Consider the following 23,205-nt stretch of genomic DNA (forward strand, 5'->3'; position numbering starts at 1 on the left):
ACCCACTTTGCTATTGTTTGTCTGTATAATCTCTGTCTGGTTCTGTGATTGTTTGTCTGCTGTATAATTAATTTTGCTGGGTGTAAACTAATTAAGGTGGTGGGATATAATGGGTTAGCTAATCATGTTACAATATGTTAGGATTGGTTAGTTAAATTTCAGGAAAATGATTGGCTAAGGTATAGGTAAGCAGAATTCAAGTTTTACGATATAGTCTGCAGTCAATGAGGGGTGGGGAATTGGAATCATGTTTTGCTAATGGGGGGTGGGAATGGGAACAGGGACATAGGTGTAAGGCTCTGTGGTGTCAGAGCTGGGAAGGGGGACACTAAGGAAGAAAACTGGAATCATGCTTGCTGGAAGTTCACCCCAAACAACATTGAATTGTTTGCACCTTTGGACTTTGGGTATTGTTGCTCTCTGTTCATGCGAGAAGGACCAGGGAAGTAAGCTGGTAAAGAAATAAGCCCCCAACACTAGAAATGGCCCACCTTGATTATCACTACAAAAGGTTTTCCCTCCTCTCCCCCCCCCCCCCCCCCCGCTCTCCTGCTGGCAATAGCTCACCTTACCTGATCACTCTCCTTACAGTGTGTATGGTAACACCCATTGTTTCATGTTCTCTATGTCTATAAATCTCCTCATATTTTCCACTGCATGCATCCGATGAAGTGAGCTGTAGCTCACGAAAGCTCATGCCCAGATAAATTGGTTAGTCTCTAAGGTGCCACAAGTACTCCTTTTCTTTTTGCGAATACAGACTAACACGGCTGCTGCTCTGAACCAGACTGTGCACCCCATGTCTGATGGAACCACTCCAAGCCCCCCAGCACCCTGGCCAGAGCCCTCCTGAAATGCACCTTTGCAAACCACCCCCATGACCTTCCTGCCAGTGCTGCTGCCCTTAGCCCCTACCCCTCTGGCTACTGGCAGCGGTGCAGCATGTAGGGCCTGCCCCAGCAGGGGAGACGCTGGCTCCAACGGGTGAGCTGCGGCCACCCAACCCCTTGGCGCTCTCCTGGCAGCTCTGACCTCTGCGCCCTTGGCCCTTTGTTTTCTTGTCTCCTGTCTCCAGCCAGCTAGCCCAGGGGCTGGCGGCCCCAGAGGCATGTGAATAACCTGCCCCTTTCTGTATCCCCCCTATTACCTCTTCCCTTTCCCCACAAACCCACCAAGGCAGGAGTCATCGATTCTCTTCCTGCTCTGCTCCAGCATTGGCTCCCATCAGCTGCGCTTCCAAGCCATCCTTTCCCTTGAGGCAGGGGCCAGGTGCTGTTTGTGATGGCCAGCACCGTGCTCCTGGCCTGGCCTCGGTGGTTCAACCAGCCTTCTATCCAAACAGGGCCTATACAGGAGATCCCCGACACCGCTATGCAGGGATCATGTGTGGAGAGCTCAGTGTGGGCCCCACTGGAGGCTGTGCCGAGGGCTGCATGGAACCTGCTGCACATTTCTATGCCGTCCTAGGCCTTTGCTTTCCCTTGGCTTCATCCCCAGCCCGCGGGCTGCCAGCCAGGCCCTGGGACTCACCAGTGCTGGGCCAGCGGCTCACAGCCTAGGCAGGAGAACATGAGCCTGTCCTCGCTCCTAGAAACCAGCTCTGCTCCCTGTGGATATGCTCCTCAGGGCAGGGAAATGGCTCGGGCCAGGTATGATCCAGCAGGGGCTAGGGGGGCACAGCCTCTTCCCCCTAGAGTCCTAATGAGGCCAGTGGCCACTGTGGCATTTTAACCCAGGGTATGACAAAAGCAAGACACAGAGAGCACTGACTTCTGCCTTCCCTTCCCTCCAGCTTTACTCACTCACCGGTGCCCTTCCCACAAGGAGGCTGCAAGCTCTGTGAGGTTAGGGTGGCATCACCCCATGGGGCCATGCAGCACCCAGCCCAACAGACCACGAATGGCACCTCTGGGCACTGCCATGGGACAAGTAGTCCTGGGGGGTGCCAATGGAGTTGAAGACCAGCCCCCTTGAGAGTACAGCAGTAGGACAGTGAGACTGGACAGGTTAAAACTCCTCATGCCCAGGGGCAGTGGGAACCTTGGGAGAGGACAAGCTCAGGCAGGGAATGGGGAAGGGCGAGTGAGGGGGGGCCACCAGGGAGACACTGAAGCAGGGGTCTGCAAGGTGGGAGGGAACCAGGAGAGCAGCGCTCACAGCAGGAGGCCACCCTGCCTGTAATGGGTGGACAGGGCTTCTGGTCTAGAGGGGGCAGCAGGCGACTCTGTGCAGTGTTAAGATGGCCAATGAGGGTGCTGGAGAGAAAGGGGGATAGTAGAGATGGGGTGGGTGGGTGGATGGAAATCAAGGGATGGCTTTTCCAGGGTGGGGTGGGGGATGCAGGAGTGTAGCTTCAGGGCCAGGGGATGGTCAAGAGCCATGGACAGTCAGGGCTGCTGAGTCAGGGTTGGTAACAGCTCAGTCGTTCTCTGAGCACAGGGCCATGTATGCCAGGGGAGGGTCAAGAGGTTCCACAGATTTTGTATCAGTTACAGCCCGAAGGGACCATCTGATCATCTCCCCTGACCTCCTGTAGATCAGAGGCCATTAAACCCCACCCAGTGACCATGTGGAGCCGAGGACTTGGGCTATACTAAAGTCCTCAGCACCGTGAGCCACAGGCAGAGTCCAGGAGAGACCAAGGGGCCATCAGTACCCGGGCCCCTGCAGTGGCAGGGTCTTGATTAGGTGGGATGTACCCCAATGATCCCAGCAGGTAACCTGTGCCCCCCACTGCCAACGCAGACAATCCCCCACCCAGGTCCCTGCCAACCTGCCCTGAAGGGGAATTCCTTCCCAACCCCAAATCTGGCCCTCAGTTAGACCCTGAGCATGTGAGCAAAACACACCAGCCCAGCACCTCAGAAGGTTCTTTGTACCATCCTGCCAGGTGTCCCAGCTCCCGCTGTGGCCAATCCCTGATGCTTCCAAGGAAAGTGAAAAAACAATCCATCTGGCTAATTGGACATTTGGGGGAGTGGATCCAGCCCAACCCCTGCACAGACCAGCTGAAGGAGATCTGATTATTGCTTTTGGCCCTAGATTGGAAGCAGGTGGGCAGACGGGCTCAGGGTCAGGCTGTGCAAAGGGTAAAAGTGCAGAACTGGTCCCAGGACAAGGCCAACTGCTTTTGTTTGCAAGATCCTAGCCCTGGAAGGCTGGAGGAGGGATGGGGCTGAGAGAGAAGTAAAGCGGTTCACTGGAGAAGTGAGTGCTGAGTGGAGCAAAGCAGCATAGTGCTGACTGTCTCTGAGGGGCTCTGCTGAGCAGGGTGGGTGGCAAATGCAGAGGAGAGTAAAGCTGGGGTTGCCAGAGGGCAACCATGAGTCAAGAGCAGCAAGAAAGCTGAGGCCAATTAAACTCTTCCTTTGAGCTTTGGCTTCTCCCCACTTGGCACCACAGGGAGCTCTGGCCATAGGTCTTTGATCCACAGGACAATGGGAAGGAGCCCTCTTTACAAACACTCCTGTATGGCCAGAGGAGGGATAGGCCTGCCCCAGTGATTACAGTCCCCACTGACCAGGTCCCAGGGCTGTTCCCCCTCCAGCACTGCCAAGGGCAGTTTTCTAAATGAAGGACAGTGCAGGGGCATAGATCAAATAGAGTTTCCTTTATTTAATTTGAGAAGAGTCATATACAATTTAAATTATTTGGGTCCTGCAACCTTTGGAATTCTGTTAACAGACAGGAACACAGGCAGCTATGTGATTCTCCTTCTGGTCCCGTCACAGGTGGCAAGAGGGAATCTTGGACATAGGGGAGACTCATGCATGGCAAGGCACACCCCAGACGACGATGGGCAGACGACGATGCCCAGTGCTCCCCAAGGAGAGCACACCTCAACAAGACATACAAGCATGGAGAAGTGAGGCCCCTGCCACGCCCATCTCCCCCTCAAGTCCTCACACTGGCACCCAGCACACCCTGTGTCTCCAGCGATGGAGGGTTTGGGGTGTTGGGAAAACTCCCTAGCAGGCTGCAGAGGACAAGGAGGCAGGGAAGGAGACAGGCTTTCCTAGACTACCAGAGCAGCAGGACTGCACTGAGCTAGCTGATCCTTTGGGGGACAATATGGCTCAGATGAGGCAGTGGGTTCACCAAGCAGCCTCCACTGCTCCCCACCAGGCCTCAGCTCGGTTAATATGGCTTTTACAGATGTGCCTGAACATCTCCCCGCCCATTAGTCACCCTGCTCTGACTCTCTCATCTAGGCTGATCGCCAAGAGCCTCGCAGCCATCTACCCTGCAGCAACAGCCTCGCCCCATCCCCAGTGTCTAAGGGAGCAGCCAGGGCCTCGGCTGCTGAGACTGCCAGCCAGGGGGTTAGCTGCTGCTTCTGGCGGGGGGGGGGGGGGAAGGGTGGTGACAGAGACTGGCCCCGGAGGACAGGCTGGCTGAGACCCAAGCAGCTCATTTCACAGAGGGCCCGTCGCTGGGCACAGAGAACAGGAGGCTAAAGAGCAGGCTGTTCCCTTGAACCTGGAGCTAGTCGAGAGGAGGATGGTCACTGCTGCAGTCTAGGACTGAGAATCCCCCAGGCAGGGCTGGGGGCAGGAGATGGGTGTGGGGAGCGCGGAAGCACCTCGCTCTGCCAGCGGAATGAGACCCGCTCTAGACCTCTCCGCCCAGTGGCCAGGTGACACTATTCACACTCGGCTCCTGCCTGTGCAAGCTGGGGCAGAGTCTGGCTCTGGTTAGATCTTATCCTGGGCAGGAGAGCAGCCTTCCCGCAGAGGCCCGTCCAGCTGGCTGGGGAGAGAACAGCTCCTCCTCCTGCCACAGGCTCTGGGCCTCCTCTCCCCCTCCAGTGCCAGGACAGCTGCGCCAGCGACCGCCACGCCTCCGGCCCCTCCTGGGGGGCGGTTAAGACGCCGACAAGAGGGGAAGGTCCAGTCTGATACAGAGAGACAGGCTGCCCTACAGGCACAGGGGCAAGGAATACGTGAAATGAACGAAACACCCCCTCTCGCCTCCCTCCTGAACTGGAGCCTGAATCTGTTCTGCTCCAATGGAAAATACCTTCCCCAGGGCTTCAGGGCCTGGGCTGCCAAAGCCAGACGTTACTGAGCCTGCCCCGCAGCCAGCTCCAGCATGGGCTCAGCCGCCAGCCGAGGACTGGAGCACCCTCGGTAAGGCATCCCACGGGAGCTGGGTTTGGCCCTTCTCTCCTCTCCCCCTTTGGGTCACTGGAGAGGTCCTCTGGCAGTGGGTGTGGCTTGGGGAGTCAGGGCCCAGCACGTAGCACTCCCTCCTGATCCCAATGGCCAAAGCAGAGTGATGCCTGCTGGGGACCATAGTCCATAAGGCCCACGCTGCCACCTTCAGTGGAGGGTAGAGTTGCTCTGTTCCACATTGCAGCTCCTTGGAAAGCTGCCAGCACATCCCGATAGCTGTTAGAATCTGGGGGGCTGCTAGGAACAACCGACACGTTGTCAATGCAGGTTTGCCCTGCCCGAGATGGGCTCTGAGCGGCTGCCCCCTGGGCAGGGCAATGGATCAGAGCAAAGTAGGTGACCTAAGGCTGCATGGCGAGATTCAGCAAACTAAGTGACAGCGGTTGGGGCCGGGGGAGTCAATCGGGAAGCGAGCTCGTGGGCTGCTACCACTGCACCTCCACGCCAGACACCAACGCCTTCGAAGAGGAACAGACGGTCCATGCACTAAATTAAATGGAATGCATCTGTCTGACAACTCATCTGGGACAGTAACATCCCAGGGGCTGGTCCAAAGCCACGTGACTGAGCGGGGAGGGCTGAGTCCACATGGGAGGGGAGAGGTGCGAGGCTAGCCTGGGCAGGCAGGCAGAGATGTCTGTGGGCTGCCAGGTGCACACCTGAGCCCCCACCCTGTGAGGGGCTGCTCTTCCCGATAACGTCACTGCTAAGACAGCAAAGCACAGGGCCTGTTACAGGGCCGGGCCCAGGTGGAGAGGCACAGTCAGCTGCTCACTTGCCAGAGTTATGGGCCAGGGGTGGGAGAGCTGGACATGAATAACCAAAACTAAATCACAGGGTGCATAAAGCTTGGACACGTCACCCCAGGGAAAACCTCCCCAGCTACCCCCACCTCTCAGCCAGCGCAGACACCTGCTCCAACCCCTCAATGCAGGCTACACTGAAAACACACTGTCCTTTGTCACTATACAAGAGGAGATTAGTGACGCGAACGTCGTCCCCACTGCTCCAGAGAGCCAGGCTCTAGTGTCCAGAAATCATGGCCAAGGCCCAGTTCTTGACGGCTAGCGTTGTGTTTTGCAGGTATATCCAGGAGGAATAGGTAAAGCTTGTCAGATGTTTTCTCATGCAATCCCATGATACTTCTCCACTAGAAGAGTAAGGATACCAGGTTATAGGCTAACAGCTTACAGACAGCTGCTAAGCAGACCAGCCGCAGCAAATGCAGCTGTCTCACACCCACGCAAGCCACTAAAGGGGACAACCGAAACCTACTGCAGGGAAAGTCCGCTCCCCAGTTCATGCACAGACGCCCATGCACAAAGTCAACAGGACTTCTCCGGCATTCCCTTGACCCCACCAGGCAAATGCCAACACCTCTGCTTGCTAGTCTGTGCCTGCCACTAACCGAGGGCAATAAGAAAATAAATAGCTCGGCTCCTGTGGAGATGAGCTCCAGCACATAGCCCTAAAGAATCAAACACACAGAATCACCTGCCTTGCTCTGGACAGCTGCAACTTCTGGGGCATTTCACATCACACCCGAATTCATGTACCTGAGGGTGTGCACTTCCAGTGCCCAGCAGTAGAGTCCATGACAAAGAGAAGTTTCTGGGCTGGGCAGTATTTTAGCCAGAGGGCAAAAAGCCAGGGGATTCTGGAGGAAGGACGGACAGGCTTGTGGCCAAGGCCATGGACTGGGAGATCTTGGATCAAGCCTCAGTTCTGTCACTGATTCCACGTGTGAGCTCAGGCATGTGCCTTAATCCAAGTCTGGCTCCACCCCTGGGAACAGCGATCACTAACACTGCCCCTTCCTCCGCTCTGTTCTGACTCGTTGGGGCCAGGACCATGTCTTACCACGTGCCCCCCGCACAAGGGAGCTCCAGGCACTACCTCAGTGCCCACTTATCACTCCCCTGGCTCTAGTTCGAACATTCCCCTTTTACAGACTCGTACGTGGACCCAGGGAATTCCTCACAAACTGCTTCTGTTCCTTCTAACCAAGGGCAGATGGGCCTGACCCCTGGGACAGTGGAGCCTCCCCACTTTTTGACCCCAAAGCTCACAAACAAGACGAAAGGAACAAGAACAAAAGCCAATCAAGCGGCCAGCGCTGCTCACTTGCAAGCGTCCACACAGAGCTCCCATCCCCGCTCGAGGGCTGCCCCTATGGATTCCAGCGCTGGCAGCAGGCAGCTCTGCAGGAGGAAGAGTAACAGCTCCTTGATGCATTCAGCAAAGTGCAGCACGAAGTCCGGAAGCCGGGCCTGGAGCTGAGAGCGAAGGGGCAAAAAGCGGTTTGCTTAGCAACGTGCTCCGTCACATGCTCTGCCAATCTATCCACCTGGCTCGCGTCAGACCAATTCCAGGCGGGCTGCAGCCATTAATACCCGGTCAGTTAGAACAAACCGTGGGCTGCAGGGCTCTCTCTTGTCTGGGAAGACAAAGCTCTTCACTAAACCCCACCTTGCTAAATCTTCCCAGCCGGAGGCCTAGCTGCAGTAGGCAGAGCCCCGCCCCCACTGGTATTCACACTGTGACAGGCCCAGCCTCCTGGGGCTAGTTCAGATCCCCATATCCCAGCACAACGGGGTATCCTTCACACACCCCTGAAAGACAGGTGCCTACCCTCAGCACTATTGCCAGAGAGAGCTTGTTCAACAGCCTTAACTGTCGTACGCTCCTGTCACACGTGCTCTGAGATGCGTGTGACCTGGTGTCACTAACCAGAACAGGCAGTTCTCTGCAGCAGGTTTCTGCCTCCCGAGCTGGTGAGCAGGCAGCTAATGCAAGTTCTTCCTTACCCACTCAATGAACCAGGGCAGGTTGTCTTTGACCCATGAGATCTGAGAGGAACATTTCCCAGAGACATAAACTGCAGTCTCGTTGGTCTTTGTCCAAACCAGTTTCAGGTTTGGTCCCAACACCGTCAGCACTTGGGAATAATAAACAGGGACGTTCCTCTCCAACCAGCTGGAAGACAGAAGGCAGCTAGCATCAGTATCTGAACAGCAAAGGCAATTGGGGAAACGGAACCACAGTGAAACCTGCCTTTCGAGACCAGGCAAACGGAGGGGGGGCTGTAAGGTTGTATTAGGAACCTTGGGGACCATTCGCGAGTGGCTCTCCAAGACAAGGGGATTTCCTAATGTCTGTGGTCTTCAGTGCATTAGTAATCCCACATGCATTCATGCTCATTTGGCCCCTTTGCTTAATTAAAAACTGTCACTGACCTGTATCCTTCCAGGGAGTAATGAGACACTTTATTCCAGGCTTGCTGGGAGACCGACAAGATGCCCGAGGAGCGAAGGATGTGAGCAGAAGAAGCTGGAAAAGAACAGAGGACTTTGGGAGAGGAATGTAGACAAGGGTTGGCCTGATTTCCTAAGCCACAGCACCTGGCAGCGCTCAAACACAGCATGCTCTGCAAGCTCTCCCTCCTGTGGCTGCAGTTTGTGCAGCTAGCGGGAAGCAAAGGCTTTCAGAGAAAGTTTGTTACAGTAGGGTTAGGGGCAGGGCAGGGGCAACTGTCATCGGCAGGAAGTCCTAGACACACAGGGAACCCAGCGTGGAGAGCAGCCGCAGAGAGAAATAGCTACTGAGCGGGTAGAGATGGTCCTGGGAGAGACGACAGCCCCCGTGTTTAGCACGGTTTCACAAGGGCGGCGTGGACCCAGCCATGCAGGGGAAGGAACGGAGGCTGCTGGCGTTGCTCGATGACCTGGGCTCTGAGCAGGCATTATTCTGCAGAAGGTTCGCAAAGCCACAGCCACGGGACTGCACAGAGGCAACACGAAGATCTTGCTGCTCAGGTTGGGAGGTGGACTGGGAACGCTGCTGTCTGACGAGTAAGGCTGTGATTGTGTCACAGAGGTCACGGATTCCATGACTTCCCGCAACCTCCGTGACTTCCGCAGCTGCAATGGCCGGAGCAGCAGCGGCCAGAGCAGCAGCCTGGAGCAACTGAGCATCGGTCCCGGGGACAGCCCTGGGGACTGCCTGAGCTGCAGCGATCCCAGGGGTGGCCGGAACAACGGCCCTGGAGGCTGTCGGGAGAGCCGTCTCCTGGGGCCTCGGAGCAATGAGCCACTGGGGCAGGGCCCCCCTAGAGCAGCGGGGCCCAGGAGCAGAGATTCAGTCAGGGGGATTTATAGTAAAAATCATGGACAGGTCACAGGCCCTGAATTTTTATTTATTGCCCATGACCTGTCCATGACTTTTACTAAAAATCCCCATGACTAAAGCGTGGCCTTATTGATGCGTGAAGGGTGAACAGAGACATGCCCCTCATGAGGGGCAGTGTGGCCTGCGTGGGACATGCTCCCCTTGCTGGCTGCAGAAGGGATGAAAGCATCCACGCAACACAGGTAACAAAGCCCACCGATTCCCAGCAGGGAGCCACACGGCCCTGGAGGAAACAAGGTAGCCACTAGCATGGACTCTGGGATGCACAAGAAGGAGAACCTGCTGGGGAATCACGAACAATGGACATTTATAAATTCACACTCTCCTCCGTGGAGCTGATACGGTTTCAGTGGGGGAAGGGCTTACCTTGAAAAGACCCCTGTGTCCTGATGTCATGCACCAGGAAGCCAGCAGCGAACACCAGAACCACAAGCAGCAGTCGAACCCAGGGGAAGCCACGGCCTTTCATCTTATGCAGCAGGTTCTTGGAAAGAGAACAAAAAGTACCTGATGATGCTAAATGCAGCCATGTCCGAACTGCTTAACCATAGGCTCCTACAACTGAAACTTTGGGTCCCCAATTTTGTTGTTCTTTTTTACTTCCCCCTCCCATCCGTTGTGTTCCTTTCACTTTTCCTGCTGCCCTGCGCACAGTGCCTGGACTTCTTTGCGCCCTGTGCAGATGCTTCCCCACTCGCCGAGCTTGCGGTTAGCCACACAGTCCTCTTCTCAGCATGCGGCTGCAGTGTTTCCAGTTGTTTTACACAAGCTGCCAAGCTCTTCTTTGCAGCTGGAAGCAAGGAGAAAGAGCCAGCAGTGCCCTGCCAGTCCCTCTGAGCACCACTCCCAAGCTGCATCTGAAACCGAGCAACTCCTATAGATGCCAGAAGAGAAAAGCAGGAAAACAAACAGCCTGAGGACTCCCAGGGCAGCGTGCGGAAATCCCACTCCTATCAATGCCAAACAGGCGCTAGGTGTGTGGGGTTAGTTCGCAAGCCTCTTCTGGCCTCCCTGGCCCAAACCGCCCTGCATGTGAAAGCCAGGCACCTTGCAGGCGGCATGGCAGGCTGCTAGATCCTGGAGGCTGTTTGGTCCTTTCACAGCAAGTTCTTCGTTAGTCACTTTGAACGAACAAACGGTTTCCTGGAGAGATTTTCGCACCTTGAAGAAAGAAAGACACTGAGTTCCACAACACAGAGATGCAACAGAACACCCCACTCGGGCAGAACCTCTGAGGGCCCAAAGCATGGCCTACCGGGCAGCCACACTGCCCTGTCCGGTGCAGAGTGGCAGCCCACCCAGAGCCTGCTCCCATGCTGCCCCCAGTCCAGTTAATCAAGCCTCACTCTCTATCACACTTCCACCCCGCAAGGCCTGACACTGTGCGAGGGGGTCCGTACACTGGTTGTGTTCTGTCAGCCGGGGGTGGTGACCGCAGCTGCTCTAGGTTCTGTCCCACAGTCAGTGCAGACAGACTCACCGCTGCCAGTGCAGCGCCCATACTGGGCAAAGTTCGGGCAGCCCAACTTGCACAAACCCCACGGATACCAGCAAGGGGGGAGGCCAGCTAGATCCCATGTAGTCCATTCCCTTCCTCCCAGGAAACCGGGGGGAGCAGTCTCTCGTCTGTTCTCCAGTCTAATGGTACATGTAGAAATTCAATCTAGTTTAAAGTCCAAGAGCTGCAATCCAAATGGCAGACATGGAAGATGGGATGCACTGGAAAGCCCACAAAGGCATTCACTCTGGCCACATAATTATAAACTCCCTTCTGGGAGGCCTTGGAAAGAACATGGGACTTGACTACAGACGCACATTGGCCTGGGCTGGGCTCCACGCACTGGAGAGCAGCATGGGACAGCGGAGGGAGGGAAAGGAAACCAGGCACTGAGACCCGCAGCATCGGCACTGCGAAGGACACAGTACGAGACAAGGTCAGAGACGTAGGCAGGGAACGCAGAGTTATAAAGCACTTTGAAGGAGAGGAGAAGATATGAACCATCTCAGTCTATACCAGTATGTTAGAAGGCTCCCTCCCAACAGTGACCAAGCACAACAGCCCCCGAGAGGCAGTGAGATTGCGTTAGCCCCACTTGGAAAGTGCCCTCGAAGTAGGCATGGCAGGATTCAATTTTTACCAGTAACCATTGATTTCAACGTACACAAACCGCCAGGAACACATTTCCATCGACAAGTGACATTTATAGATAAGCAAAGTAAGAAAAACAGGGGCTGAGATCTCAGAGTTTCATTTAAAGGTATTTCTAGGTATATTTTGACATGCAATGCTGACAATGGGTTTTAATGGTTATTAAGATTTAACTCTTTGAATCTCGACATTAACTACCATTAAAGAATTATTGTCTGGCCCCCAGCATCTCCCACACCTGTGAGCATTTAACAATAAAAACAATGCTTAAAACAAATATTGCTACTGTGTCAAAACGATAAAACCGCAGCGATTCTGCCCAGCTCGCTGCAAGGCAGAACTGAAACACAGGCAAGATTAAGCAACTGGCCAGATCACACAGGGAGTGGACGGCAGAGCTGGGTTTGAACCCATATCTCCTAAGTGCCAGTTCAGTGCCGCCTTCCTCCCTCCAGCACATACTGCCCCATGGAAAGGGACTGCTGCCCCACTGTCCCTGCCCTCCAGCCCGCCCCCCGCAGATCACCTACCTTTTTGGTGGTGCTGTCCCAAGACTCCAACAGATGGTTCAGGAGCAAGCTGTGGAGCCAAAGGAAACACGTCTCAGTCTCTCTGTGGAAGGGTGTTGCCAGCAGACTAGTGTTTTGAAAGCTGGCTGGAGCAGGAAGATGTCCAACCACAGAATTTAGTGATTATGGACATCTCGCCCCTCTCTTCCCACAGGCTGCTTTTGCTCCAGCTGTTCTTCCTCGCATGGTCCCTCCCCAGCCCTCACGCAGAAGATGTCAGGGCTGTGCTGTATATCCCAGCCTGCCAGGCAGGCCAGAGAATATGTCCTAGAGGGCTCCATGGAGTTTCCATGCTGCCTGGATGTGCTTATGGAGGCCCAATACTGCAAAGGGTCACCAGTCACGGGGAAGAGAAGGCCTGGACCACCCTGAAGGCAGCAATAGTCAGCTCTGTGCCACTGCCCCAGCCTCACAGAGTTCACGCTGCAGTAAGGAGTGAGGGGCACGTTGCTGGGACTCAAAGGAACGTTAACAACTGGCCCCACTAACACCAGTGGCCCCTGCCTGGAGATAAGGGAATCTCCCCAGATAACTCTGTGAAGCACAGCTCTGGCCTTTGCTGCAGCTGTGCAGGACGCAGCCACGCAGGGAAAGCACGTTAGCCAGGCTGGCTGTGCACCAAGCCCATAGCTCTGCTCAGACAGTTGCTCTCGATTTCCGGAATTTCATCAGAATGGCTCAACTTCCCAACAGTCAGCCCAGTGTGGTTCTGGGGGAATCCGACAGTTACCCCAACGCTCCAGCCCTAGGCTTGTACGCAAGCAGACATGCTGGGCTATCAGTTGAACTGCCGCCCTCTCCGGAGGAATCATTTCTGGTTAAACTCATCAGGCTTGTTGTCAGCTCCTCCTGGGCTCGCTGCCATCACAGGGTGGGTACCTTCCTCTCCCCCCGTTAGAACATCAGCTGTGCCCCCTGTGTAGCCCGAGTCCTCCAGAACAGACCCTGAGCCAAGCCCAGGCAAGAGGAAGTGGATCATCTGCCTCCTGCTGACTGTTTCTGCTCATGTGCATCGGCCCAAAGCCCAGCCGGCCATGTGCACACACCTACCTGGACTGGGAGAGGTGTTTAGTGTACAGCTGTCGCCAGACGCTGAAGCTCAGGGCATCCATGCTCAGGCACTCATTCAGGCAGATCAGGAGCTATGCAGGAGGAAAGCAGAAGGGCTGGATGGCTGCTTGCTACAACTTCGGCGTGTCTCCAGTCCTCCCTCGGGGAGGCTGTAAGTTCTGCTACCACCGCACTACACCCGCAGCTTGCCAGGCCACAAGCTTGTTGACAGAGTTTGGGACCTACATGCAAGGGACCTGATTTCCAGAAGGGCTGAGCAGCCCCAGCTCTCCCTGAAGCTCACAGCAGCTCCGAAAACCAGGCCCACTCGCCCCCTGCGAACGAGACAGCGTTTCTGATCCTGTGGCAGTATTTGGCTTCCCCATTTGATAGAACCAGCCCTGGTTCAGCGCGCCATCTTGGACCACCCAGCACCACTATGCAGTTCAGGTTATTTCTCAACTCTTTTCTCTAGTCTAGTTCTCCCATCTCTCTAGCTACCTACTTACAGCGTACTAATCACCATGGTATCCAGGCACTGGACCCCTCACACCTGCACTTCCCTCAACGCACAAAATCTGGGGCTCAGCCTTTTTTTGCTTTGTTGTAATGGATAAAGAAACCCTGAAAGGTGTTTTATTAAAAAATCCCTTTTTCTGCCCAGTCTTTCCTTAGAGATATCTGCACAAACAAGTCCTCCTCACTTCACTGGGGGCCTGCAGTGTGAGCGGGAGCTTTCTCAGCCCTTATCTGATGGGTGACGGTGATGGGTCTCTGCACCAAGGGCTTTTCACCCAGCTGCTGGGAATGAACAGGTGTTAAAAACCAGCTTAGAGCACCTGGAGAATTCCCATCTCAATCAGGTTTCCTTTGCTAGGTCTCTGCTGTCAGTCCTAGCGGTTCTCCAGTCATCCCGACAAGTCTTCCAGGAGCGACACAGTGGACAAGACTTGAACGTTTAACATAAGAGCTAAGCAGAAGGCCAGCTGTCAGACTTTCTTTATCCACCCTAAGGCAGCAAGAGGCGCACAAGTCCCAGCCCCCCACTCTTTGTTAAGGCAGCTCTCTGGATTGGCTGGAACTGGGCTTGAAGAACTCACCCACGGGTCATCCCGGCCCGAGGCGTGCCGACCTTGCCTCACTTGGTTCCCATCCGCCCCTCCCTGGGGATGGTGGAACAGTGCTAACTCCGCACAGAAACCTCACGCTCAGTCAAGGCCCCCCTCGCTGGCCCAGCTCACTGTGCCAAGAACAAAGACGAACCCCACCGCCCTGCCGACTCTCCAGGCGCTCACCTCGTTCCTCATGTCGGCAGGACAGTTTGGAGTGGCTCTGGACAGGAAGGAGGGGAAGTAGGTGTGCAGCGTGGTCTCAGGTTTAGCGCCAAACGCCAGCACTTTCAGTCTGGGGTACGACTGGCGTAACTGCTCCTGCAGGCTGAAGAACAGATCACATGAACACTCTGCATTCGTTCCAGCCCTATGCACTCGGCTTCACTGAGGCGGGGACAGCTGCTTCGGGGAACACTGAACGGGTGGCAAGGCAGCACGCACTCCTGAGAGCCAGAGTAGGTGCTAGGAGATGGCTCTCCAGTGGGGCTGCTGGCGAAGCACGATTGTTCTCTCCTCCCATTCAGACAGCACCCAGGATGCACCGAGTGTTGCACTGGGCGATCCCAGTTGGTGTGAATGTGGGAGCGCGTGCCCTGCTCAGCACCATGGGGCGGGAATGGAGGGGTGGCGAGCAGCTGCAGTTTCAGGAACATATCATTAGGATGGGCTCCCCTTTGCCAGTGTATCTGCCCTTCCCCCGTCATTCTCTTGTTTTTCAGTTCCAGCCTCCTCAATCGGCTCAGCCCTCATGGTCCTGGCCATGCCCTTCCTCCCAAGGCTCGCTAGACTCAGGCCCTCAGACACTCCCGCCCCGCCCCAGAGACTGAGGAATGGCAATTGTGCAACCAGCCACTGTGACGCAGCTTTCCCGACGACAGGTGCAATGGGAGCTATGAACAACTGCTTCCAGAACAACACACGCTCCCCAGCTCACTGTCTGAGGAATGATCTGGTCTTCAAACCAACAGTGAAGCTCCCTTTCATTCATTCAGAGCGTGTCTACAATACATACATGCGAGCCTCATTAGTTACAGAAAATAACTCAGTCTAGTTTCAATTGAACCAACAAAAGTCAAGAAAACAAAGATACCAGCAGTCACTCTCCTGAGCCCACGCCAGGTCCCCAGCTAGCGCCTCCTGCCTGGTATGACATCTCTCACGCTGCGGGCACCTGCCCAGCCAAGCTGCTTTTCTCACTACCCATTTCTTCACTTGCTTGAAATAAAGCCCCAAGGATTGCAAGTCACCTTTCCTGTATCAAGACCATGGGCAAGTCAGCCATACCTGGGTGATAAGGAGTTGTTGGGCATAAAGGCAAAGTCCAAGAGTGGGAAAAAGTCCTTCGGTCCAATCATGCCAAACCCTTTGGTCAGGTTTGCGTGCGTCCTGCAACAAAAGAATGACTCCTGTAACTTCTGTCCTGACATGTCACTGCAGGCAGGCAGACAGATGGGAATCCCTTGGTGAGCTGTTTCCAAGGCCTGTGCATGCTGATCCCCCCACTCTCCTATCACTAGCCCTAAAGCTCCAGGATTATACCCTAGATTAAATCCAAGCTGCCTAATTTCAAAGTGGGAACATCAAACAAATCAGCCCATAAAGAATCTCCTTCTGGACCCTTGGCAGTGGGAGGCTGCTTTGCTGTTAGCAGAATTTTCCCCGCTTGCTAATACTCTTACAAGGGATTGCTTCCAAAACAGCAGCAGCTGGCCTGAACATTCACCACGTTTCAGGCCTCAAACGCAGGGAAGATGCCAGTTCATTATGAGAACACAGCTGTGGTGGGAGTGCAGCAGGTGGGTTTCACAATCCCGCCGCGTCTATTTCAGGCCCAGTTTTGCCGTGACACATCACTGGCTGCGGAACCGGTGGAGAGTGGCCCTGCGTATTCTGCAGCACTTTGTCCTAAGCAAAGAGCCAAGCCCCTCTCCAGCTACTCTACAGGCCCACCTCGGAAGCAGCATTCAAGGCTGCACCTTACAGCGCCCCGTGCATCTGGAGACTACAACCCTGAGGCCATGAGCCACGGAGAACGGAGCCGGGAGTAATCAGCCCCCAGGAATTCCGTCAGGGTTGCGCTGATTCTGTACTTTTCACTCCCACTCTCCCAGCACTGCCCAGCTTGTTTTCTTGTGCAGTACACACCGCCTTTTGTTTCTGCACACTCAGCAGTATACCAGAACAGCCTCTGACGAAAGGCTCTCTCTCTCTCTCTCTCTCTCACACACACACACACACGCTCACTCACCCCCTTTCTTCTTTTCAGAAAACACACAAAGGAAACAAGGGGCTTGCGCACTTGTTTGCTCCTTTATAATGTAGGGCTGGATTGGGGAGGCAAGTGTTTGTGCTTGTTTCTAACATTAGGGACATAGGCCTTATCTACTCTTTCTGGGAGACTGTGGACAACTAGATACCTGGCAGGAGAGTGGCAATGGAAATAGCATACAGTAAACCCTGACCGAAGAGCCAGACCATTTACTCAGGCTACCGAAGGCTGAAGAGTTTGGAGGAACACTGCCCAAGATCTGGCTCACACATGACAGATGTGACGTTCCCGAGAGAAAAGACAAAGGGGGAAAAAACCCTTATTTAAAGTAAAAACTTTTCAGGAATTCTCTTCTGTTGCTTTATGGTGGCTAAAGAACCAGTCCCCTTTATCCTTCACAGATCACCTTCAATGGCTTCTCTAGAGCCCATGCCCTAATGCAGGGAATGGAGAAAGGACATCTTGGGGACCACATGCTGCCTGCCCTCCAAACTGCTACTGAAAACGTCTCGTGTGGCTGTCTGTACAGCAATGAGCCCATGCTCACAACCCTCATTTCCACCAGTCTGCGGGAAAAGAGACAGGAGAAGAGACCAGAAAACCTGAAGGAGGGGAAAGGATAACTGAAGAGCTAGAGGCTGTAGGCAGCCAGAGGCATTAGTGAGCGAGAGCAGCCCTCCCCCAGCTGCAGTCTAGATTCAGCCTATTCATTGTGGAGCCCACCCCGGGGAGAAAGTCTGTTCGCCCCCTTCATAAAGCAAAGGAGCTTTCCAGCCTGCTGAGTGCACTTCCCTTTTCTCCTCCTGTGCCCACCAGTTAGACCCCCGCCTTCTCTCAGGAATGGACAGTGCATGGTCTCTGACTAATGACCCCGCCACGTTCCACGAATGCGCGGCTGCACAGCCTGGCTATCTCGGAGAGGATCTGAGGTCTGTCCCGGCACAGCCTGCCACCCCAGGCCACGCTGCAGCCTCTCTTCCCAGGCCCTTCAGCCAGACATGCCCTGCACCTTTCTGGCAAGGAAAATTAGACAAATTTGAACCCAATTCATAAGAACATAAGAACGGCCACACTGGGTCAGACCAAAGGCCCATCTAGCCCAGTATCCTGTCCTCTGACGGTGGCCAGTGCCAGGTGCCCCAGAGGAAATGAACAGAACAGGGAATCACCAAGTGATCCATCCCCTGTCACCCATTCCCAGCTCCTGGCAAACAGAGGCTAGGGACACCATCCCTGCCCATCCTGGCTAATAGCCATTGATGGACCTATCCTCCATGAATCTAGCTCCCTTTTGAACCCCGTTATAGTACTGGCCTTCACAACACCCTCTGGCAAGGAGTTCCAGAGGCTGACAGCGCTTTATGTGAAAAAATACTTTCTTGTGTTTGCTTTAAACCTGCTACCTATTTATTTCATTTGGTGGATCCTTATTCTTGTATTATGAGGAATAAATCACATTTCCTTATTTACTTTCTCCACACCACTCATGATTTTATAGACCTCTATCATCTGTCCCCTTAGTCGCCTCTTTTCCACGCTGAAAAGTCCCAGTCTTATTAATCTCTCCTCATACGGAAGCTGTTCCAGACCCTTAATGATTTTTGTTGCCCTTTTCTGAACCTTTTCCAATTCCAATATCTCTTTTTTGAGATGGGGCGACCACATCTGCGTGCAGTATTCAAGATGTGGACGTACCATGGATTTATATAGAGGCAACATGATATTTTCTGACTTATTATATATCCCTTTCTTAATTATTCCCAGCATTCTGTTCGCTTTTTTGGCTGCCGCTGCACATTGAGTGAATGTTTTCAGAGAACTATCCACAATGACTCCAAGATCTTTCTTGAGTGGTAACAGCTAATTTAGACCCCATCATTTTATATGTAGAGTTGGGATTATGTTTTCCAATGTGCGTTACTTTGCATTTAAAAATACTGAATTTCATCTGCTATTTTGCTGCCCAGTCACCCACTTTTGTGAGATCCTTTTGTAGCTCTTCGCAGTCTGCTTTGGACTTAACTATCTTGAGTAGTTTTGTATCATCTGCAAATTTTGCCACCTCACTGTTTACCCCTTTTTCCAGATCATTTATGAAAATGTTGAATAGGACTGGGCCCAGTACAGACCCCTGGGGGACCCCACTATTTACCTCTCTCCAGTCTGAAAACTGACCATTTATTCCTACCTTTGTTTTCTACTTTTAACCACTTTCCAATCCATAAGAAGACCTTCCCTCTTATCCCATGACTGCTTACTTTGCTTAAGAGCCTTTGTTGAGGGACCTTGTCAAAGGCTTTCTGAAAATCTAAATACACTATATCCACTGGATCTCCTTTGTCCGCATGCTTGTTGACCCCCTCAAAGAATTCTAGTAGATTGGTGAGGCATGACTTCCCTTTACAAAAACCATGTTATTTCCCAACAAATTATGTTCATCTATGTGTCTGACAATTTTGTTCTTTACGATAGTTTCAACCAATTTGCCTGGTACTGAAGTGAGGCTTACTGGCCTGTAGTTGCCAGGGTCACCTCTGGAGCCCTTTTTAAAAATTGGAATCACATTAGCTATCCTCCAGTCATTCGGTACAGAAGCTGATTTAAATGACAGGTCACAGCTGACAGTTAGTAGTCCTGCAATTTCACATTTGAGTTCCTTCAGAACTCTTGGGTGAATCCCATCAGGTCCTGGAGACTTATTACTGTTTAGTTTATCCATTTGTTCCAAAACCTACTCTAACGACACCTCAATTTGGGACAGTTCCTCAGATCTGTCACCTAAAAAGAATGGCTCCAGTTTGAGAATCTCCCTCACATCCTCAACCGTGATGACCGATGCAAAGAACTCATGTAGCTTCTCCGCAATGGCCTTATCGTCTGAATGCTCCCTTAGCCTCTCGATTGTCCAGTGGCCCCAAGGGTGGCTTACCAGGCTTCCTGCTTCTGGTGTATTTAAAAACATGTTGCTATTACTTTTGGAGTCGTTGGCCAGCTGGTCTTCACATTCTTTTTTGGCCTTTCTAATTATATTTTTACACTTCATTTGTCGAAGTTTACGCTCTTTTCTATTTTCCTCATTATGATTTATCTTCCACTTTTTAAAGGATGCCTTTTTGCCTCTCATTGCTTCTTTTCCTTTGTTGTTTAACCACGGTGGCTCTTTTTTGGTTCTTTTACTATGTTTTTTAAATTGGGGTATACATTTAAGTTGAGCCTCTCTTATGGTGTCTTTAGAAAGTTTCCATGTAGATTGCAGGGATTTTACTTTTGGTGCTGTACCTTTTAATTTCTGTTTAACTAACCACCTCATTTCTGTGCAGTTCCCCTTTCTGAAATTAAATGCCACAGTGTTGGGCTGCTGTGGAGTTTTCCCCACCACCGGGATGTTAAATTTAATTATATTATGGTCACTATTACCAAGCGGTCCAGCTATATTCACCTCTTGGACCTGATCCTGTGCTCTACTTAGGACTAAATCCTCTGGTGGGTTCCAGGACTAGCTGCTCCAAGAAGAGGTCATTTAAGGTGTCATGAAACTTTATCTCAACATCCTGTCCTGAGGTGACATGGACCCACTCAATATGGGGATAACTGAAATCCCCCATTATTATTATTATTATTATTACTACTATTAGAGTTTTTTATTTTAATAGCCTCTCTAATCTCCCTGAGCAGTTCAGAGTCACTAACACCATCCTGGTCAGGTGGTCTGTAATATAGCCCTACTGCTATATTCTTATTTTTCAAGCATGGAGTTACCATCAATAGAGATTCTGTAGTACAATTTAGTTCATTTAAGATTTTTACTTCATTTGATTCTATACTTTCTTTCACATATAGTGCCACTCCCCCACTGGCATGATCTGTTCTGTCCTTCCGATATATTTTGTACCCTGGTATTACAGTGTCCCATTGATTATCCTCATTCCACCAGGTTTCTGTGATGCCTATTATATCAATATCCTCATTGAATACGAGGCACTCTACTTCTCCCATCTTATTATTTAGACTTCTAGCACTGGTATATAGCATTCATCTCTACTGCGGAGATGTCTAGTCCCGGGCTCTCTGTTTCTGGTGCCAGTGTTCAAGATGTCAGTGACAGTTTTGTTGGGCTGTTAATTACAGGACCTATTACACCAAAATGAGGTCATAAACCTGTAATCCTAGTTTATGGATTCATGCAACACTCAGTATTGTTAGCACCATTCAATACTCTCTCCTGCACAGGAATGTCCATCCAACACCCAGCCCAAGCGCAGCTGGGGGGAGCCTGCTCCATTCTCTCCCCAGGCTTGTCAAACACAAAGTAGCAGAGCTGCACAACAGAAGCGTCACTCCTCTCTCACACTGTGGTTGGGGAATTTTCAGTCGTTTTGGAGAGACAGAATGCCGTAACTAGGCACTGCCAGCAGCAGCAGTGGGACGGACACCGGCTTCCTTCACAGAACTCCATCTGCACAAGTCAATCTGTCGGCTTCCAGCACCTCCCCCACCCCGTGAGCAGTCCACAATAGACACAGACCAGTGAGCTTACTGACTCACTATGAAAACTGGCCAAAGCTGGGTTCTCACTTGTGTCATTTGCTTTAGATCTGGGTTGATGCATTAGCAGCTGGCCAGGAACGTGAGGGCTGGACCTAATCAGCATACAACAACGCAGCTGTCCCGATCTTTGACACAGGGCACAGCCATGGTTGCTTGATGCTGAATGACAGCGTTCACTTCTTGCGCACCTGGCTACTGAAGGAGGAGCAGAACACAGCCAGGCCAGAAACCCAGTTTACACAGCCCTTGATTCTCCAGGAGACCATGGGAGACTTAGACGCAATCCTGCTCCTCAGCTAACCAGTGCTGTCAGGATTCTGGCGTTAGGCAGAGAGCAGGCAGCACTGAGTTACAGAAAACAGACACTCTAAAGGCCAAGATAACAAGATACAGTTATTACTGATCCTTCGTTTAGACACTGTCACCCCACTGAGGCTGAGGTCATGGGTCAAACCTCACTGCAAGTCAGGTAGCATCACATTTGCAACGCTATGCCAGCGTGACACACCGTTAACCCCTGCTGAGGGCAGGAGCTCCCATCCGGCTGGTCAGACTTGAATACGCACACTCCAGGTTCTTAATGTCAGTAGGCCGGGGCTACCCGTGGCCCAGGAAGCGCTGTACATGACAACTGGGGCAGGCTTTATCCTTAACGGAGAGAGACTGATCAAATTCAGCTATAACTCACATCAGTAGCCGGTCCAGGTAGGCAATCGCATAGGGGGAGAGGGACTTGATCCCCAGCACTGGAAGCATAATGCCAAGCCACACTGCATAAAAGGAGAAAGCTATTAGAACAGTACAGGAAGGAGTCTCTGAAGTGTTTCCTAACGACTGTCCGGCAACACGATTAGTGTAAAAGGTAGGTATTTATAGGAGCCACTCCCCTGCCTGAAGCTATCTGGGTCCAAAAGTGTGAGCAGCTCTTGGTTTCTACCCAAACAGCTCTTGAAAGAGACAGGCAGGGAGATTAATGTTTTAAATGTTTTTATATGTAACCCTAAACCAAAACTCCTGTCTGTCAGGTGTAGTACACACCTTGTTAATGGGCATTAGGCACACGGTACTAGGAGGATGTATACAGTGTGTGTGTGTGCTGAAGGTATTATGCTCTCTCCATTATTCTGTTTACTCACGTCCAGTATCCCACAACACGCTGCAAAGCTGAAGTCAGCTTTGGCATTAGGAAATTGGCAGCCTGTCAAAGCCAGGATACAGGAATGGGGTGTCCTAGCACAGGCTGGGATGGAGCTCTGCACCAGCTGGTTGGGAACGCAGTATCCAAAAAGAGATAAGAAAAGTACCAAATAAAACAACAGGTTAAGGAACTGTTACAGACTGGTGGGCTTGATAATGGCAGAGAGCTTTGTACCGATCAGACTACAAATACTACCAGGTAAAATGTGTATCTTTGAAGCTCCCCTTCTGCGTAAGGTGAATATACTGGGAGAAAAGAACTGCTTTCCAGAAGGAGGGTATGTATGTCTCCTTTTTTGTACTGTGCCACTTTGACAATCAATTTGGCTAAAGCTATGTCTACACTACAGCGCATGCCGGCATAACTTGTCACTTGGGGTGTGAATAAACCAACCCCTCAACGACACAAGTCACACTGGCAAAAACGCTCGTGTGCACAGCGCTATGCTGGCAGAAGAGCTTCTGCCGCTCGCAGAGGGGGGATTTCTATGCTGATAGGAGAGCTCTCTCCCATAGGCGTAGAGCATCTTCACCATACACGCTGCAGCGGCAGAGCCGTATGGGTGCAGCCGCATTGCCGCAGCGCTGTCCCTATCGACGTGGCCTAAGTTTGGTCTTTGGTCTCTGGAACATGTTGAAGAATGCTCTGCGAGCGCAGTCGAACAATTGGCTACACCTTTTACTCAATATGTCTCGCCTTCCTCTCTCCCTTCTCCCCTAAAACGCCCAGCAGACCATGGAGCAGCCTGGTTCCAGTCCACAAGAGCTCTCTCAAATAGGTCAGACTACCCAGCTGAGCCCTGTGACTGACTGAGCAGTCTTAGGTGTTTTATAGCAATGTTGCAGTGGAGGCTAGTGTCTCATCAGGCTGGAAAACACCCATCCTGTAGCGAGACTGTTTAACTTTCAGTACTATAGAGGTACTTTCCAGAGTCTAGATACCACAATG

General features: G+C 52.5%; 1 protein-coding gene across 3 annotated transcripts in view; it reads right to left on the minus strand.

Annotated features, from left to right (window-relative positions):
* Positions 1-3,595: 3,595 nt before the first annotated feature.
* The window catches only part of TMEM214 (transmembrane protein 214), a 37,386-nt gene continuing 17,776 nt past the window's right edge, over positions 3,596-23,205 (minus strand). Inside the window, exons 7-17 of one of the 3 annotated variants that reach the window (XM_077812256.1) lie at positions 21,748-21,829; positions 15,527-15,628; positions 14,426-14,567; positions 13,131-13,222; positions 12,042-12,090; positions 10,410-10,523; positions 9,729-9,846; positions 8,411-8,504; positions 7,982-8,150; positions 7,299-7,450; positions 3,596-6,324 (exon numbers count right to left, since the gene is read on the minus strand). In XM_077812256.1, coding sequence (XP_077668382.1) covers positions 6,198-6,324; positions 7,299-7,450; positions 7,982-8,150; positions 8,411-8,504; positions 9,729-9,846; positions 10,410-10,523; positions 12,042-12,090; positions 13,131-13,222; positions 14,426-14,567; positions 15,527-15,628; positions 21,748-21,829 — 1,241 coding nt within the window. In that variant the 3' untranslated portion in view covers positions 3,596-6,197. Of the gene's footprint in view, positions 6,325-7,298; positions 7,451-7,904; positions 8,151-8,410; positions 8,505-9,728; positions 9,847-10,409; positions 10,524-12,041; positions 12,091-13,130; positions 13,223-14,425; positions 14,568-15,526; positions 15,629-21,747; positions 21,830-23,205 lie in introns of those variants that run through there. The other 2 variants (XM_077812257.1, XR_013345529.1) reach the window with 2 other exon arrangements.

This window comes from Eretmochelys imbricata, chromosome 3, assembly GCF_965152235.1.
Source record: "Eretmochelys imbricata isolate rEreImb1 chromosome 3, rEreImb1.hap1, whole genome shotgun sequence".
Taxonomy (NCBI): Eukaryota; Metazoa; Chordata; order Testudines; family Cheloniidae; genus Eretmochelys; species Eretmochelys imbricata.